The following is a 19,167-nucleotide window of genomic DNA, read 5'->3' on the forward strand; positions in this document are numbered from 1 at the left end:
ATGTGCCCTGACACTGGGCTTACCAGTCGGACTCACAAGAGACTGATGCTTAAACCAAATCTTGTTTACTTGTTTATAGTTGAGAGAGGCTAGCATACTTGCACTGTATCCTTGTGTACCTAATGCAAGAATATACTCATTTACCCTCCTAGCAAGAAAGTGAAAGCATTTGTTTCACTAGATGCCTTCTATTGTTCAGTACTAAAAATTAAGAAAATATTTAAACTTGACAAGTCAAAAATAGATTTCACTTAAGTAGGCTTCCTCTGACTATGAGGGCATCATTCATAGCAGGACACAGAGGGCTTTGACTCACTCTCTGGAGCTCTACTCCCAACTCAGGCTGGCTCCGCACTTCCTTCTTCCAGGTACAGCCGTTCTGTATGCTGCAGGGGAGAAAGACACAAGGCCATCACTTCACTCCTGGCCATCCCATCTCTACAACTCATAGGCTAGTGAGTGTCAGACCAACCCTGGATCTCAGAATTTCAATCTGATGGGCCCTTTTGGGGAAATAATAACTATCTAAACATGTAGTTCTCTAAACTACAAAGCAACCCATCTTTTTTTTTTTTTTTTTTTTTTTTTTTGACAAAGTCTTGCTCTGTCATCCAAGCTGGAGTGCAGTGGCGCAATGCTAGCTCACTGCAGCCTTGAACTCCTAGACTCAAGTGATTCTCTTGCTTCAGCCTCTAGAGTAGCTGGAATTATAGGTGTGAGTGACCACACCCAACCTCCAACCCATTATTTCTTCTCTGTCCTCACTGTATCTAACCTGCATTCTCTATACCTCTTACTACCCTCCAGGAGTCTTTGGTTGCAGCTTCTAGTAACAATAATTATTCAGTATCAGTAGGTCAGGAACATTTCTCTGGAAGCACCTCTGGCCTCAGTGACTGAAAAACAATTCTGCTGGAGTTAATACAGAGCAAAGCCAGTTTTTGGTAACAGAATTAACATGTCAAAGGTACATTTAGAGCCTGAGCCTTTTTCTCATTTTAAGACTCCTATTAGTTTCAAGTCAAGGCTAAATGAAACTAAAAAGACTCCCATCCAGCTAGAAGTTGCACTAATTTCAAAACTGTGTGAGCCTCTTGTTCTTGCAGGCATGAGTTGCAGCCGTTGTTTCCTTGATAAGACTGGAGACTAGGTAGCAACAGTTTTCTAACTGCTCAATCAAGCATTCTGAACACTAATAAGAAAACCTCTTGCTGAATTTGGGATAAAGATAATCTTGCTTACCTAGACTCCCTTGGTGTAGGTGAGAAGGCTCTGTGTCAATTTCCGATCAGTATCAACTTCTCATGAAGGATACAGTAAAGGCCATAAGAACCAGAGCCATATTTATGTTTAAGTAATAGACCTTAAAAGGCAGTACCACCTGGGAATGGAAAACACACCAAACATAGTGAGCAATTCATTCTGGAAATCATGTTAAACATCGCCAGGGAAGATACCCCATTTACCTTGAAGTGATTACGCATTGCATGCCTGCATCAAAACATTTCATGTACCACATAAATATATACACCTACCATGTACCAATAAAAATTAAAAATATAACTACCACTAACATTTTAATACAGTCTTCAAAAGCGACTTTGTTATTATTTTTGTTTCATAACCAATTTTACTCCCCAAAACGAGTACCTTTCCATTTCAATATATAGCTGCATCATCATAAAAAAATCACTAGGGAAAAAGTAACCAGGGGCAGGGGCTCACGCCTGTGATCCCAGCACTTTCGGAGGCCAAGGTGGGCAGATCATGAGGTCAGGAGTTCGAGACCAGCCTGGCCAATATGGGGAAACGCTGTCCTCTACTAAAAATACAAAAATTAGCCAGGCATGGTGGCGCACACCTGTAGTACCAGCTACTCGGGAGGCTGAGCCAGAAGAATCGCTTGAACCCAGGAGATGGAGGTTGCAGTCAGTAGACCAGGTGTGGTGGCTCATACCTATAATCCCAGCACTTTGGGAGGCTGATGTGGGCAGATCACTTGAGGCCAGGAGTTTCAGACCAGCCTGGCCAACATGGGGAAACCACATCTCTACTAAAAATACAAAAATTAAATGGGTGTGGTGGCATGCGCCTGTCATCCCAGCTACTCTGGTAGATGAGGCATGAGAATCACTTGAACCCGGGAGGCGAAAGTTGCAGTGAGCAGAGACTGCACCACTGCACTCCAGTCTGGGCAACAGTGAGACTCTGTCTCAACAAATAAATAAATAAATAAATAGTAAATAGTGGTGATCTCTGGGTGACAGGAGTGTGGTGCCATTTTTTCCCCTGTATTTTCTAACTTTCTAAAATGCACATATACTGCTTTTGTAATTATGTTATTTTTAATATTTTTAAAAAGATAATTTTCAGAGAAAGCAGATGCTGGGCTATAGAAAGAATTTCAACACAAACAGGTTGTAGTTGTTATTACTGGTACCATGTTAAAGACAGAAATGGAAAAACTTGCCAAAGATTGTGGTGGAAGGATTTTTAAATTTTGATAATTAAAATACGTTACTTGAACATACAGTAGATATACAGTCAAGCATTTGTGATTTTTTACAAAACTGAGTTAGGGGTATAATGCAGTCTAATTTTTCAATCTTGGTCTATCTTGGACTTTGTATGTCATCTCTTTATTTTCAGGAAGATAAAGCTTTCAAGCTTCCTCCTCCTTGGTCTACTTGTTTATAGTTTTGATAGCTCTTAGGAAAGATAGTCTAGGGAAGATTGTTTCCTCTCCCATTTCAGGTATATCCCTCTCTCTGGTAATCCACTGAGTTAATATCACAGGCTTCATTTCAAAGCCTTGGAAACTGTGTTTATTTCTTTGTAATTATGGCAACAGGATTTAAAGAAGAGAGCCATGGGAGTCTCCTGTTCTTGGTGAAAGAGCCACAAATCCAGATCAGGAGAATCTCAAACTACAATGAGACATCACTGATGTAAGAATAGCATTAAAGGCCGGGCGTGGTGGCTCAAGCCTGTAATCCCAGCACTTTGGGAGACCAAGACGGGCGGATCACGAGGTCAGGAGATCGAGACCATCCTGGCTAACACGGTGAAACCTCATCTCTACTAAAAAATACAAAAAAAATAGCCGGGCAAGGTGGCGGGCACCTGTAGTTCCAGCTACTCGGGAGGCTGAGGCAGGAGAATGGCGTAAACCCGGGAGGCGGAGCTTGCAGTGAGCCGCGATCCGGGCACTGCATTCCGGCCTGGGCGACAGAGCGAGACTCCGTCTCAAAAAAAAAAAAAAAGCATTAAATAGGCCGGGCGCGGTGGCTCATGCTTGTAATCCCAGCACTTTGGGGGGCCAATGCGGGTGGATCACAAGGTCACGAGATCGAGGCCATCTTGGCCAATATGATGCAGCCCCATCTCTACTAAAAATACAAAAAAAAAAAAAAAAAAAAAAAAATTAGCCAGGTGTGGTGGCAGGTGCCTGTGCCAGCTACTCGGGAGGCTGAGGCAGGAGAATCACTTGAACCCAGGAGGCAGAGGTTGCAGTGAGCTGACATTGTGCCACCACACTCCAGCCTGGCTACAGAGTGAGACTCTGTCTCAAAAAAAAAAAAAAAAAAAAAAAAGATAAGCACAAACCAAGAAGGGAAAGATGACTACGTTAACACCACAGTGACTCAATAATGAACATTTATCTGGCTTACACCTTCATATAAAGGCTATTAGTTCTTCTTCAACATGTATGCTTTGGACTGGTCTAGCCTGTAGGGAAGTTTGTTCTTACCATTCTTCCACCTGTCCTAGAAGCACCTTTACTGGGACTCCCCAGGTACCTCTTTTGTGATCCATCCCCATAAGGTCTAGCTCTTAGCTGTCAAGAGATGTCATTTGTGGCAGATACTGCTGTTTCTTATCTAACCTACTTTCCACATCTCTTTTCATTTGTAACAAAGCCCTGATTTTGTGCAGGTAGAGTATCATGGGAGGCTGGTTCCTTCCCCTAGTGACAAGGGCTGAAGCATGATGGGCCCCAAATAATTATGATATTTATTCTTGGTAATAACTAGTTTAGGATGGGTACATGACACAATACATGTCAGCATATTTTACCTGGATTCTACTGTCAACTTTACCAACATGCTAAGGGTGGCAGAGGAGAAGCACTGAGACCTTGATGTTGTCACTGGGCCACCAAATTAACCAATCTGCAACTGCTCTTTGAAAATCATTTCGGTGGGTTTGCTGTTACTTGTAGCTGAAACTATCCTATCAGATATTCCACAAAATCACATTACCTAACTTGTCAAATCTCCTAATATTGTTTTAATAACCATGCAGCCATTCATTAAGCTTTTAGATACAGGGATGTGCCTGGCACTAGAATAAGAAAATATGTTGAGACTTTTCAGGCTTTTCTATCAAGGAAGGTACCTATCATTTTCGTCTTTTTTTTTTCCCCCCCAAACACCTTTATAAACGGACAATTTCTTTCACTTACATTATCTTATAATCTGAAACTACCCTCTGAGTTAGCCCAGAGACGCATCCTGAGCTGTTTGCAGCTGAGGAAAGCAAAGTTGTAAACTGGCCAAGATTACCAACCAATCAGTGTCAGAGCTTGGGACGGAGTTCAATTTCCCAATTCCAAATCTCTACACTAGGGCACTCCCTCTTCCGCCAACAAACAATAGGAAATAACTGGCTCTAGGGTAGGCTGAATGTGAGGTATCTGGGGGCGAACAATGTCCCGCGACGCAAACCTACGGCTCTATACCCGCGTGGGGTCCTCTGTGACTATGGAGCTGACGCGGCTCGGTTAGGCTGCACCTACGGGTAAAATACATAATGCCTCTAGAACACTTTGAGTCGGAGCCTAGCAACCTGGCCTACACCGATGTCAACGTTGTGAACGTACAAAAAGACATTCCTTCATGTTCTACGGCCCCACCATCCGCCCAAGACACAAAGGACAGCTCAAGCCCAGGCTAGGCCCGAACCCCCGGCCTCTCAATCACCCCGCTCTGGCCAGACCGAAATTTCAGGCCTACAGGGCACTGTTGGCCAAACCCACATTTTGTTACCGATTTTCTTTCGAGTTCCGGTGTCTCCCAGTCTTCTTTCTGCCCTTCTTCTCAGAAACATTACGTCCCTCTGGGTTCACCCTAAGACTCTACTTTAGCGGGTAAACAGGCCCGGAGCTCACAGGGGAGACCCCGCCAGCGGAAGCGGAAATGCTTTCTTAGAGAAAAGGAGGAAAACTACTTCTCGCAGCTGCCCAGTAGCTACAGGTCCTCGGTTAAGGTGTTCGATTGGTCAACACAAAAGAAGGACTTCCCCGTCGGGAGAACTCCGACCAATCAAAGGGCAGAATGGCCGATAGGGCTGGGGGCGGGTCGCTTCCGGCGGCTTTTCCCGCAGCTCTTGCGTAGAGAAGCATGAGAGCGTGGGAGTTTTGCAGCGGCCGTGGCGTTCTTCGTCGCGTCCCGGTCGGGCGTCGCTTTCTGCAGCTCCTGTCCGGGAGCGCAAAGCCTGTCATTAGCCGCCGAGCGGTAAGTGGGCTCCTTTCGAGGCCGGGCCAGGAGGAGGAGCAGTCAGCGTAGGTTTTTAAGGGGGGGGGTTCGGAGGTAATCGAGGGAGGCTGGGGTACTGGAGGAGCTTGGCCGCAGAATAGGTCCGTTTAAAGACTATTCTCTCCCCTCGCAGCTTTGTCTCGAAGTCCCTGTGGCGTCTTGAAGAAGGCATTCCCCATCCGCCAAATGGCGTCCATGCCCCCGACTCCCGAGGCCCAGGTGAGTGGAGGTACCTTTTTCGTCCAAGTTTGTTGCTGCTTTCGGTCTCTTCCTGACCCCCTCCTTTGGAGGAGGGTTGGGCATTCATGTTGTGGTAGGAGTGCACCTGAGCCCCAAATAGCCCTTTGACCAAGCGTTCTTCTTTCCAAGACCAGGCATATAGAAGTGGTTTACCAACTTCCTTCTTTCAGAACTGCCAACTGGGAGCAGGGCCCTTGGAGGAATCTCTGAGAGAGTTTGTCAGTGTCTTATCTGTTTTGTTTAGAGATAAGGTCTGGCCTTGTCGCTGGAGTGTTGCTTGTCTGGCTGGAGTGCAGTGCTGACATCATAGCTCCATCTGGAACTCAGGGAATCCTCGCGCCTCAGCTTCTCGAGTAGCTGAGAGGCGCGCATACCACAGTGTCTGGCCACTTTTAAAAATTCTTTATGGGGATGGAGTCTTGCGGCTTTGCCCAGGAACTCCTGGCCTCCAGCTGTCCTCCCACCTCGACCTCCCAAAGTGCTAGGATTAAAAGTGACTTTCTGGAATGGTTCCCAAAAGTACAGATTTGGTACTTATCCAATTTGAATGGATTTTTAAATTAAGCACATTTCTAGACTCTGCACTTGTAGAGTAATAGTAAATCCCAGGTGATTCATTATCACACCATTAGGGAAGGTGGGGTAGGCCTGGATGAAGCGCTGGAGTGAGCTTAGCAATGAGTGTCATGGGGACGAAAGAGAGGAAATAGCAAAGGGAAGGATGTTGGGAGAATCCTGTAACCTTTATCTCTTTATGATTCTTCCTGGGCTGCCCAACCTTCTTTTCTTTTCTTTTCTTTTTTTTTTATTTTTTGAGATGGAGTCTCGCTGTGATGCCTAGGCTGGAGTGCAGTGGTGCGATCTCAGCTCCTTGCAATCTCTGCTTCCCGGATTCAAGCGATTCTCTTGTCCCAGCCTCCCAGGTAGCTGGGACTACAGGCACATGCCACCACACCCGGCTATTTTCATTTTAATTTGTTTTTATTTTATTTTATTTTATTTATTTATTTATTTTTTGAGATGGAATTTTGCTCTGTTGCCCAGGCTGGAGTGCAGTGGCACAATCTCGGCTAACTGCAACCTCTTCCTCCTGGGTTCAAATGATTCTCCTGCGTCAGCCTCCCAAGTAGCTGGGATTACAGGCATGCGCCACCACATCTGGCTAATTTTTTGTATTTAGTGGAGACAGAGTTTCACCATGTTGGTCAGGCTGGTCTTGAACTCCTGACCTCAGGTAATCCACTCACCTCCACCTCCCAAAGTGCTGGGGTTACAGGCATGAGCCACTGTGCCCGGCCTTAATTTTTGTAATTTTACTAGAGACAGGGTTTCACCATATTGGCCAGGCTGGTCTCGAACTCCTGACCTCAAGTCATCCGCCCCCCTCAGACTCCCAAAGTGTTGGGATTACAGGCATGAGCCACCGCACCCGGCCCCAACCTTCTCCTTTTCTTAGAGCATCCTTACTTAATGGTTTTTCCCCCAAGAGCTGTTCCCTCATCTTTTCTCTTCCAAGATAGACTATAATTGTCACAGTCCACCATCCTTATACCACTGCCTAAAAATATCCATGTTTACTCTCTTCTTTCCAACCCTCACCCCACCCCTTAGAACCCATTTACCCCACTCCTGCACTCAAGAACCTTTTACACCAAGCCCTTTTATCCCGTGCATCTGATGTTTCTAGCTCTTCTCATCCTTCCTAGGTTAAGTAAGGGACTGACCCTCCACCCTCTTGTACTGACACAGGCTCTTATGTTTCAGGGACCAATACTCTTTGAGGATCTGGCAGTGTATTTTTCTCAAGAGGAGTGTGTGACTCTGCACCCTGCCCAGATGTCCCTCAGTAGAGATGCTACAAAGGAGTGTTTGGAGGATGCGGCCTTGATGGGTAAGGCAATTGTTTTTCTTGCATCTGGAACTTTTGTCAGTTCTAGGATGAGAACTTAATGCTTTTTCCACATGTTGGTATGGTGGAGTGGGACCTGTGCCTGAGTAATTTATGTGGAGATGATAATTGTATGAGAGAAAAAGTTTTAAAATATGATATGATTTCTTTCTTTTTTTTTTTTTTTTTTGAGACGGAGTCTGGCTCTGTCTCCCAGGCTGGAGTGCAGTGGTGCGATCTCTGCTCACTACAAGCTCCGCCTCCTAGATTCACGCCATTCTCCTGCCTCACCCTCCCGAGTAGCTGGGACTATAGGTGCCCAACACCACGCCTGGCTAATTTTTTGTATTTTTAGTAGTCACGGGGTTTCACTGTGTTAGCCAGGATGGTCTCAATCTCCTGACCTCATGATCTGCCCGCCTCAGCCTCCCAAAGTGCTGGGCATAAGCCACCGCGCCCGGCCGAGATGATTTTTTAAAGACAAAACTTCAGTCTAGTACAGTGCCTGTGGTTTACTACAAGAGATGGCAGTATTTGGTAATCTTTCACAAACATTTATTGCAGTTAGTTTACAATTTTACTTGGGAAATCCCGTTAGTATCGATCACTATCATTTGCTAAAGACTGGAAATTGATTTACTCTTAAGGGGTGCTATGCCTTTCTCACCTATGGGGAACCATACACAGATGGACTCCTGTGCCTCAGTAGATTTTATTTCTGACTAGGATTGAGTATCTAAACTATTCTATTTATTTGTTCTAAGTAATTATTCTAAATAATTTGGAATAGTTTAGATACTCAATCCTAGTCAGAAAAGAACAACTAGAATAACTAGTTATTCTAAATAACTCATATTTTCTATCTTCCACTTTTCTCTTCATCATGTTCATGTTGTCTTCTATCTGCTTAAACTTATGGAGTATATTTATAATGGTTATTTAAACTTTTTTTTCCTGCTAGTTTTATCATTGATGTGGTTTCTGGGTCTGTTTCTATTGATTGATTTGTCTTCTAGTTATGGGTTATATTTTCTATATTTTCTTTACTTGCATGTAAATTTTGGTTGGATGTTGGATTAAGAATTTTATGTTTTTGGAGCCAGGATTTCGTTGCATTTTTAAAAATATTTTGGATTTTGTTGTGGGAGGCGGTTAAGTTACTTGGGGTCAGTTTGATTGTTTCAAGGTGTGCTTTTTTTTTTTGCTTTGTTAGGATGGGTTCAGATCAACCTTTCTGCTAGGGCTTATTTGAGTTACTGCTAAGGCAGTATTTTTCCGTGGACATTGCTGCTCAATGTCTTATGTCTTTCCACTTTGGCTGGAGGCAACATGGACTGGTTATTGCTCTGTTACTCCTTTTAGGCAGTTCTTTCCACAGCATTGGGTAGTTTCTTCATGCACTTGTAGATTACACAGCCAAAGTTGTGGGTTTTTTTGTATTTGGTTTTATTTTATTTTATTTTATTTTTTTTTATTTATTTATTTTTTTTGAGACGGAGTCTTGCTCGGTAGCCCAGGCTGGAGTGCAGTGGCCGGATCTCAGCTCACTGCAAGCTCCGCCTCCCGGGTTTACGCCATTCTCCTGCCTCAGCCTCCCAAGTAGCTGGGACTACAGGCGCCCGCCACCTCGCCCGGCTAGTTTTTTGTATTTTTAGTAGAGACGGGGTTTCACGGTGTTAGCCAGGATGGTCTGGATTTCCTGACCTCGTGATCCGCCCGTCTCGGCCTCCCAAAGTGCTGGGATTACAGGCTTGAGCCACCGCGCCCGGCTGGTTTTATTTTTTGATACAGTATCTTGATCTGACGCTCAGGCTGGAGTGCAGTGGCACAATCACGGCTCACTGCAGTGCTGACCTCCCAGGCTCAATCAGTCCTCCCACCTCAGCCTCCCAAGTAGCTGGGACTACAGGCATGCACTACCATGCCTAGCTAATTTTTTTGGTTTTTTTGTAGAGACAGGGCTTTGCCATATTGCCCAGGCTGGTCTCGAACTCCACGGCTCAAGTGATCCTCCCACCTCAGCCTCCCAGTGTGCTGGGATTACAGGTGTGAGTCACTGTACCTAGCCTCAGGAAAGTCTTAAGAGGACCCCATGTAGATGACCTGAGCACTCTTTGCTGTTTTGCTTTCAAATTCTAGCTGCCTTGGCATCCCTGATCTCTGAACTCAGTCTCCTCAAATCAGCAAAACCACTTGGTACTGTTTGGATTCCCATGCACTATGCTGCAGCCCTTTCTAGTCAGTGAGTTGGGAAAATCATAGAACTTTGTTTCTCTGGAAAGAAAGGTTCCTTTTGTATTGATATATCTGCGTTATAACTGAAGAATACTTGGAAAATATTACAAAGGATGTTAGTTTTGTCAGCCATCCTTGTAAGTAGATTGGCTGTTATTTTCATGCAGTACACATAGCCTTCTACCTTGATCTTTCCTCAGTGAGGGATAAAGAGATTTTGGAGAGTTCTCCTGGTGATAATGAAACTGTTTCTGATAACCTGTGTGCTTCTCTGTTATAGGAGAAAAATGCTCACTTGATTGCTTTCTTTTCTTTTTAAAAATTATTTTCTTTCTCCCTCATTCTTGCTGTCATCTTATCTTCTTTTTTTTTTTTTTTTTTTTTAAGAAACAAGTCACCTAGGCTGTCACCTAGGTTGGAGTGCTATGGCACAACTCAAAACTCCTGAGCTCAAGTGATCCTCCTGCCTCAGCCTCCTGAGTATCTAGGACTACAGGCATGTGCCACCATGCCTGGCTAATTTTTAAAAATTATTTTTTGTAGAGATGGAGTCTCACTATGTTGCCCAGACTGGTCTCAAACTTCTAGCCTCAAGTGAACCTCCCACCTCAGCTTCCCAAAGTGCTGAGATTACAGGCGTGAGACACTTGCCCAACCCCTCTCTTTCGTGATAAATATGAATCCTAATCTTTTTTCCAATTGTTAATTGTTCTGCTGTCGCTTGAGATAGCTTCAAAAATGAAAGGCTCTTGAGGTCTAAATAGACAAGCTGGAAAAGTTCACCTCTAGACAGCCACTACCGAGACTGTCCTTAGTACCTATCCCACTGGACTCTGACTTAGTTATAGCTATTTTCTCCTCCTTACCTTTGGATATTCACCCAAAACTGGATCTTCTGGGAGACCAGGAGAGTCTGCTTCGTCCTGATTTTGTGTGTTTCGTGTCTGGGTTATAGGATAACCCTTCTAAAGTTTCCTGATCTTCTTTGTAACTACCTTTTAGCTTACTTTTTTCCCAGTATCCCTTGAAGGTATTGTCTATGTTTTGCTTTCTTTTGTTTTTATCAACAGGAGAGGAAGGCAAGCCAGAGATTAATCAGCAGTTAAGCCTAGAGTCTATGGAACTTGACGAGCTTGCCCTAGAAAAGTACCCCATTGCTGCACCCCTTGTCCCTTACCCAGAAAAATTCTCTGAGGATGGAGTTGGAAACCCTGAAGGGAAAATATTAAGTGGAACTCCCACTTGCAAGAGAAGGGTCATCAGCCTTTTAGTTACCATTGAAAACCACACCCCGTTAGTAGAACTCTCTGAATATTTAGGAACCAACACACTTTCTGAAATTCTTGATTCTTCCTGGGAAGGAGCCAAAAATGTGTATAAATGTCCTGAGTGTGACCAAAACTTCAGCGATCATTCATACCTGGTTTTGCATCAGAAAGTTCATTCAGGAGAGAAAAAACATAAATGTGGTGACTGTGGGAAGATCTTCAATCATAGAGCCAACCTGAGGACACACAGGAGAATCCATACTGGTGAGAAACCTTATAAGTGTGCCAAGTGCAGTGCCAGCTTCCGCCAGCACTCGCATCTGTCCCGACACATGAATAGCCATGTAAAGGAGAAGCCCTATACATGTAGCATATGTGGTAGAGGTTTTATGTGGCTCCCAGGATTGGCACAGCATCAGAAAAGCCACAGTGCTGAAAAAGCTTACGAATCTACTAACCGTGATAAACATTTTAATGAGAAACCAAATCTTGCTTTGCCTGAGGAAACATTCATATCAGGCCCCCAGTACCAGCACACGAAGTGCTTGAAGAGCTTCAGGCAGTCCTCATATCCTGCCCTTTCTGAGAAGAGCCACGACGAGGACTTTGAACGCTGCAGCGATGATGGGGACAATTTCTTCTCATTCTCAAAATTCAAGCCCTTGCAATGTCCTGACTGTGACATGACCTTTCCTTGTTTCTCTGAGCTTATTTCCCATCAGAACATTCATACAGAGGAAAGGCCCTATACATGCAAAACATGCGAGAAAAGTTTTGCTTTGGACTCAGAACTTGCATGCCACCAGAAGAGCCACATGGTAGAGGAAACTTTTAAATGTACTGTGTGTGGGAAAAGTTTCAGGTCAAATTTGCATCTCATTACTCATAAGCGAACTCACATAAAAAACACCACATAAATTTAACAACTTGTTATTAGTGATTGGGCTTTTCAGTATCTGTATGGTGGGAAGCAGTTACTGTATATGTCCCAGGCAATGTGCTAAGCACTTTACACACATTCCCATGTAATACTTAATTCTCACCACAACCTTGATTTAGGCAGTATCATTTCCATTTTATAACTAGGGACGCAAAATCCATGCCACAAAGCTAGTGAATGAACCCAGGATTTGAACTCGGTTACTGTTCAACTGTGAGCCAGAAAAAGATACAAAACTTTTGTTTAAATTCAATTTTCATTAAAATGAAGGCTCTTGCTAGAGTTCTTTTAATTTTGTTTACATAGTTTCTAACTTTTAGAAGGAGGAGAATTTATTTATATTTTGCCAGTTCTGCAGCTATATCTAGGAAAGTAAATGCTTTTATATGTTTTATACTTTTTTTTGCTATAACTATTTGAATGTAATATTAGTATAAGATTGCTGTTTTACATGTGCATTCCCATAGGCATTTAGAAGTTTTTTTCTGCCCTGTAAAAGTTCTCAAATGGGTGGACTAGTTTATATCTTGATGGCCATTAGTATCCACAGAGTTCTCTGTCATGGTTCTGATGCCAGGGGCAGGTACTGGCATTTAGGACCCAATTGTTTGCAAGAATTTTAGAAGTCTAACTGCAGCCCTTTTCTGGAGGCTGGACTTGACTCGGGGAGGGGAAAAAGTACTTGCTCTTTTCTAAGATTTGCCTCCAAATCGCTACTGAAGCACATTACCTGTCTTACTATGAATAATTGTAATTGTTTCTCAGTGAGCATGCTAGCTACTTTAGATATATTATCTAATTTAATCTTCAGAATAAATCTGTGACAGAGAAAAAAAAAAAAAAACCTTTGTTTCATAAACGAGGAAACTGAAGTCCTCAGAGGGTAAAGTCAGTACTTTGCCCAGCACACAAATCACATTGTGGTGAAACTGACATTAAGCTTGGGTCTCTGTGACTCCAAAGGCCATGCGGTCTGCAAGACTGCAGCATTTGTTGGCATTTGCACCATGTAGTAACACTGCAAGCAGCCAGGGAAAGGGGAGCTGAGATAGGTAGGTGAGAATGGTCATCATGAAGGCGATTCATTGTGCTTGCATCCTGGAACCCCTTCATTCCCTTTGTGCTGTACCCAAAGCCTGACTTACATATACAGTTGTAAAGCAGCAGAAGACTCTCCAGGACTTCAGGTTTGAATTCTTGTCTCTCTAATCAGATAAGAGATTGCACACTTTGCAGAGTACAGTACTGAAGGTCTTAGTTGGGTTTTGGTTTTTTAAAAAACACCCATAACATTTCCTCTCCATCTCCAAAGAAAATGCATATAGAAAATTGTTAGATTTTAACCAAAATACTTAATAATATGTAGATCTTTACATACTGCTATTATAGATAAATATTGGAGCAAAATATTGTTAAATAGTATGGTTATTAATGTTAAAGAACCACAGAATTTTATAAATATAGATTCATATACAATTTCTCATTAAAGTTGATTGTATGCCTGTCAGCAAAACAGTATTTACATGGGTTTTGATTAGGATGGAAGAATGCTCTCATTCTACTTAAATAGACAGTATAAAAGTATAATATTTGCTAAAATTGAATTGTTGCTGGGAATCGTCATGAGAAAAGATAAAAGACTCTTGAGGACTAATTGTATGGAAGGTAGCAGAAGGTGGTCCTACAGAACAGCAGATTGAGGACTGAATGTACAAAAAGATGCTGGCTACTCAGCTAAGCTCTTATTACTGAGTAGAGGCAGGAAGATACTGTTCAGGTGAGAGGAAAACTGAAACTAATAAAAACCCAGAGAGAGTTTCTCTCTTTTTGTCATTTTTGTCTTGTTTCTGGTTTGCAGATCCACAGTTGAGACTATGTGCTGCTCTGTATGTCAAGGTCAGACTTGGCTCTTTGTTTCTGATGTCTCCACTCTTGGGAGACAGGACACCAGCCTCCAGGTTTCTCTGAGGTGCTTTGAAATGTGTAGAAAGATAGTCTCCAGTTAGATTACGTATTAGCCAACTCTGAGATTATCATGATCTTTGTTAAATAACAACAAGAACACCACCTCCTTGCTCTCCTGCTTCTGCCCTCAGTGGGAGAAACTGGCAGGTGCCTCAGCACTTATCAGGGACCCTAATATTTCAGTCAAAGATCTAATGAGTCACAGGATGGGGGATGAAATTGGGGAAGGTCTGGATTAGCAGAGTGGCTGCAGAAAGAAGTAGAGGGGAATATCTTAGAAGGCACTTGGACAGAATGGGAATGATATAAAAGATGGATGCTGTCATTTTTGTTTTGGCTCCTAGAAAACATAGCAGAAAGCGAGAGTTTGTGCCATACATCCTGTTTTGCACCTTAATAGGGAAGTTTGCCTTTTCACATGAATCTTCCTTCACAATTAACCTCTAATTTTTACAGTTTTATTCTCCAGATTTTGGAAGATTATGACAAACTTCCCTAAAAGATTAGAAAAAAATAGCCCTTTTCAGAAACATTAACATACATGTGGGTATAACTAAAATGGCTTTTTGGTATAATACTGTTAATGATTGGTATGCAGAAAAAAATGAAAATCCCCTAAGTGTCAGTTACTGGGAAATAGGCATATTTTCAGTTGTTTGCTTATTGTGCACTTGTACTTAAATACATTTGCTGGATGTAATTCAAGCTGCTTTGCCCCCAGGGAATTGAAGGAAAAGATGTATCTGCTGGTGAGCTTCAGGCTTTTTGTGATGATGGCTTTTCACCCTTCTGTTTACAGTGTCAATTGATGGAGATAAATTCCATAAAATTGTCCTTAACTCAGAGATACTAGCCTATACCATGTTAGGTGCTATTCACAAATACTGGATAAAAGTTAATATGGGAATGAAAAACTAAATGCAAGAGTTTATTGCTATGAATGATTGGTTAACTGCATTTTGCAGCATGGAAATCACACTATGAGAGTGAAAACTTTATGCTGAATAAATTGACTCAGACAAATTTCTTCGTTTTTGTTGTTGATGCAGTGATGAAAATGTGTTTCCAACAGTTCCTTAACATGATTGCTGGAATAAACAGTCTGTTAAACAATCATCATTGATGGAAACAGCATTTTTCCAATGGAATTCAGCTGTCAGCGGTTTACATTTTGTAATTTAAGAAATTGTGGAATGTAGTTGTTCTTGAATGAGGTGGACTCAAAATAGTTTTATTTAGAGCTTTGTTGCTACAGGTGGTAGTCTATTGACACCTCCTCATTTAACATAGAAAATGACTAACCCAATAATTCAGGGAGTTAAAACTCTAATGACATTTCACAGTAAATGCCATTTTGAGTCTTTGCCTCCTGAGTTTCCATATAATTAAGTGGCACTGTTCTAGTGACTGCAGCATAAGATGTCATACAATCTGAAACTGCAGAGTCTGATCAAAGTAATCTGCAATTTACTGCCTATGTGTACAAAGGGAGACATAGCAGGTTATAGTTTATATGAATAGTCTATTTTGAATGTTCATTAAACTTGTTATCCCTGTGGGATTTTAGTAGGAAAGTGTTTTTGCTTTGACCATCTGTTTAACAAAATGATGTTCATTACATTAGAAGTGTATATATTCATGTGTTTTAGTTTTGTAATTTAGGAGAGCTATTGATCTGATTCAAAGATGACCATTACCCATCTTTCCAAGGCCCATCTAAGTAGTACAGGTGTTTTGTCTTTTAAAATTGACATTCCTCGTTGCATTAAGTCTGTAGGGGAGAATACAATATAAATATTCTTCTGTGTAAACATAAGAATGTGCTGTAATCCCCAGTTCCTTTGGATACCTCAGAATTATATTTATTGTATACACATATAGTGTTTGTTTAATGTTTTGGTTTTACTGTTTTTGACATATTCTCATCAGTCTTCTCTCTAGTTTGCAAGCTCTGAAGTTATTGATTACGTCTAATGTGCAATTTGGCTTCTAATAAATGATATTTTATGATGATGGCAATGAAGTGAACTTTTTAAAAAAAATACTTAAGTGTTTTAGGTGGCAATGAGGTAAATTTTGAAGACTGTTAGGATTGTGGTTTAGAAAGTGAATGACTTTGTGCTGCTTAATAAGGGAAGTAAAATCGCTTGCTCCCTGGAACTCAGCAGAAAATTCCGGCGTCATTCTGGGAAGCTAGCGCTAGACCTCAATTTCCTTTCGTCTTTGCTGTACACAGATGTACAGGGGCAATGACCTCCGTCTTCACGGAGCAGCTACTGCTTGGCGCGGGTCGCCACTTAAAGCTTGGAGTCCGAGTAGCGGATGTGGTGAGTAGGACTCCCAGAAGACCTCGCGCGGCCTCAGGGAGATCCTGGGTCTCCGCTTGGCCACCAACCGCACGGGTCAGCGGAAGTGCCAACGAGATGACTTGCGCTACAGCGGCACACTGGTGAGGAACCGGAAGCCACGAGCCACTTCCGGTGCCCGGTTCCGGCAGCGCCTGCGCATTCCTGGGCAAGTGGGATGTGGTGAACGGTGGAGATCCATCAGTGGGGTTTGGCCGTGTGCCTGGCCATGTCTACTGCATATCGCTAGGTGATCTCCATGTAAATCTAGCAATATGGGTAAAAGCGTTTGCGGAGGAACTCCTCAGGTCTCTTCCTCCACATCAGCAGGAGGGTAACACGGGTGTGACTGTCGGGCACTAACATGAATCTCCATCCCATGATTCTAAGTGTTAGGACTGGAGAAGAAGCTGTGCGCCACCGTCCCAGCTCTAGTCCCACTTAGGCAATGCAGAGCTGTGGGCCTGTCTAGCATGTGTGTCTCTGGCTTGTTGAATTGGATACTTTGTGCATCTCACTTGTGCTGGATAGAGTGTCTTTTCTTTAGGACCAGTACCAATCTCAGGCTTTTGGTATGCTCTGCAGCCAAATTCTAACATGCTTCTGGTTAGCTGAACTGTACCCTCGGCTTACCTTTGGTAAATGGTATCTTCCCCAGGTGAGCTTAGCCACTTCCATGGCTACAAAGACCTCACTTTAGGTCAAACTCCAACTTCTCTTCTATGTACTCCAGATTCCTACTTTCAAGTACCTACAGGAGATCGTCCTTTGGATGTCTCTCAGGCATCAAAACACATGCCCTTAACTCATGCTTTTAGCGCCTCATCTGTTTGCCTCCAGTATGTGGGGCCACATCCACACAATTGCTCATGATATCAACAAACACCTCCTCTTTCCTCTTGCTATGGCTTGAATATTTGTGTACCCTAAAAATTCATGTGTTCGAATTCTAACACTTTAATTGATGTTATTAGGAGGTGGGGACTTTGGTAGACCCCTCATGATTGGGATTAGTGTCTTCATAAAAGAGACTGCAGGCCGGGTGTGGTGGCTTATGTCTGTAATCCCAGTTCTTTGAGAGGCCAAGGTGGGAGGATTGGTTAAAGCCAGGAGTTCAAGACCAGCTTGGGAAACATAATGGCACCCCGTCTTTACAAAACATTTATGTAGCCTGGTGTGGTGGCTGGTGCTTGTAGTCCTAGCTACTTGGGAGGCTGAGGCAGGAGGATTGCTTGAGTCCAGGAAGTCGAGGTTACAGTGAACTGTGATTGGGCCACTGTGCTTGAGCCTGTGAGGACCCAGCAAGAAGGTGCCATCATGGAAATGGCCCTCACCAGACACTGAATCTGCCAGTGCCTTGATCTGGGCTTCCTAGCCTCTAGAACTATGAGAAAAAAAGTTTTGTTGTTTATAAGCTACCCAGTTGACGGTAATTTTTTATAGCAGCCAGAACAGACTAAGACATCATATCCACTCAATCATCAAGTCTCATGGATTCTACCTCAAAAGTATCACCAAAACCTGAATGTTTCTGTCTCCACTGTCCCCATCCTGTCCAACGATACTCAGCTGGGTTACCTGAAATAGCCTGCTGATGACTTTCATATCACTCTTGTTCTCTGTCAACACAGCTAACACACTGCCATGTAATAAAAGAAGTATTGGCCGGGCGCGGTGGCTCAAGCCTGTAATCCCAGCACTTTGGGAGGCCGAGGCGGGTGGATCACGAGGTCAGGAGATCGAGACCATCCTGGCTAACATGGTGAAACCCCGTCTCTACTGAAAATACAAAAAACTAGCCGGGCGTGGTGGCGGGCGCCTGTAGTCTCAGCTACTTGGGAGGCTGAGGCGGGAGAATGGCGTGAACCCGGGAGGCGGAGCTTGCAGTGAGCCGAGATCAGGCCACTGTACTCCAGCCTGGGAGCACAGCGAGACTCCGTCTCAAAAAAAAAAAAAAAAAAAGAAGTATTATAAAATTGCTTGCTCCCTGAAACTCAGCAGAAAATTCCAGCATTATTGAGGGAAGACAACACTAGATGTTGATCTTTCCAGTCTTTGCTGCACAGAAGTAGAGGGCCAGGTACCAGATGATTATGATTATCTCATCATCCAACTTGACATCTTCCATTGGCTTCCCATTGTCCTTAGGGTCATTTAAATTTTCAACAAGACCTTCCTAGTCATTACTTCCCTGCCAGCATCAACTCCAGCTGTTCTTTTTCTCCTACCCCTCTCCAGCTACACTTTCGCTCAATTCATCAAATATACCAAGCTCTTTACTTTTCCTTTGTGCACATAAGTTTTCTATTACTTGGAACAACCCTCTCAATTCCTGCATTCTTTGTTTTACCCTCCTTATAGCAATATGCTTGTAATCGAATAGTAATTATGTAACTAATAAAATTTCATTGTCTCTATAGGAGCAGAGACCAGGAACATGGTAGATGCTTAAAATTATGCACTGAATGAAACTACTACAGCTGTCACTTTTATACTGTTGGTTTCAGCTTAAAGACTGACAGAGGGCCGGGTGCAGTGGTTCATACCTGTAATCCCAGCACTTTGGGAGGCCAAGGCAGGCAGATCACGAGGTCAGGAGTTCGAGACCAGCCTGGCCAATATGGTGAAACCCCATCTCTACTAAAAAAATACAAAAATTAGCCAGGCATGGTGGTGTGCACCTGTAGTCCCAGCTACTCAGGAGGCTGAGGCAGGAGAATTGCTTGAACCCAGGAGGTAGAGGTCACAG

The 19,167-nt window shown here is 43.2% G+C and overlaps 2 protein-coding genes across 2 annotated transcripts in view; one reads left to right on the forward strand and one right to left on the reverse strand.

Annotated features, from left to right (window-relative positions):
- The window catches only part of NAA60 (N(alpha)-acetyltransferase 60, NatF catalytic subunit), a 41,727-nt gene extending 37,083 nt beyond the window's left edge, over window positions 1–4,644 (reverse strand). The window contains exons 1-3 of the mRNA XM_009195849.4: window positions 4,466–4,644; window positions 1,243–1,381; window positions 317–386 (exon numbers count right to left, since the gene is read on the reverse strand). The gene's annotated coding sequence lies outside the window, so the exon portion shown is untranslated. The remainder of the gene's footprint in view (window positions 1–316; window positions 387–1,242; window positions 1,382–4,465) is intronic.
- ZNF597 (zinc finger protein 597) lies at window positions 4,644–16,083 on the forward strand. The gene is made up of 4 exons (XM_031657957.1): window positions 4,644–5,516; window positions 5,671–5,756; window positions 7,542–7,668; window positions 10,971–16,083. Exons 2-4 carry the CDS (start codon window positions 5,724–5,726, stop codon window positions 12,083–12,085), a joined length of 1,275 nt encoding a protein of 424 aa, XP_031513817.1. The 5' UTR covers window positions 4,644–5,516; window positions 5,671–5,723; the 3' UTR covers window positions 12,086–16,083.
- Window positions 16,084–19,167: the final 3,084 nt, after the last annotated feature.

Source organism: Papio anubis, chromosome 18, assembly GCF_008728515.1.
Source record: "Papio anubis isolate 15944 chromosome 18, Panubis1.0, whole genome shotgun sequence".
Taxonomy (NCBI): Eukaryota; Metazoa; Chordata; class Mammalia; order Primates; family Cercopithecidae; genus Papio; species Papio anubis.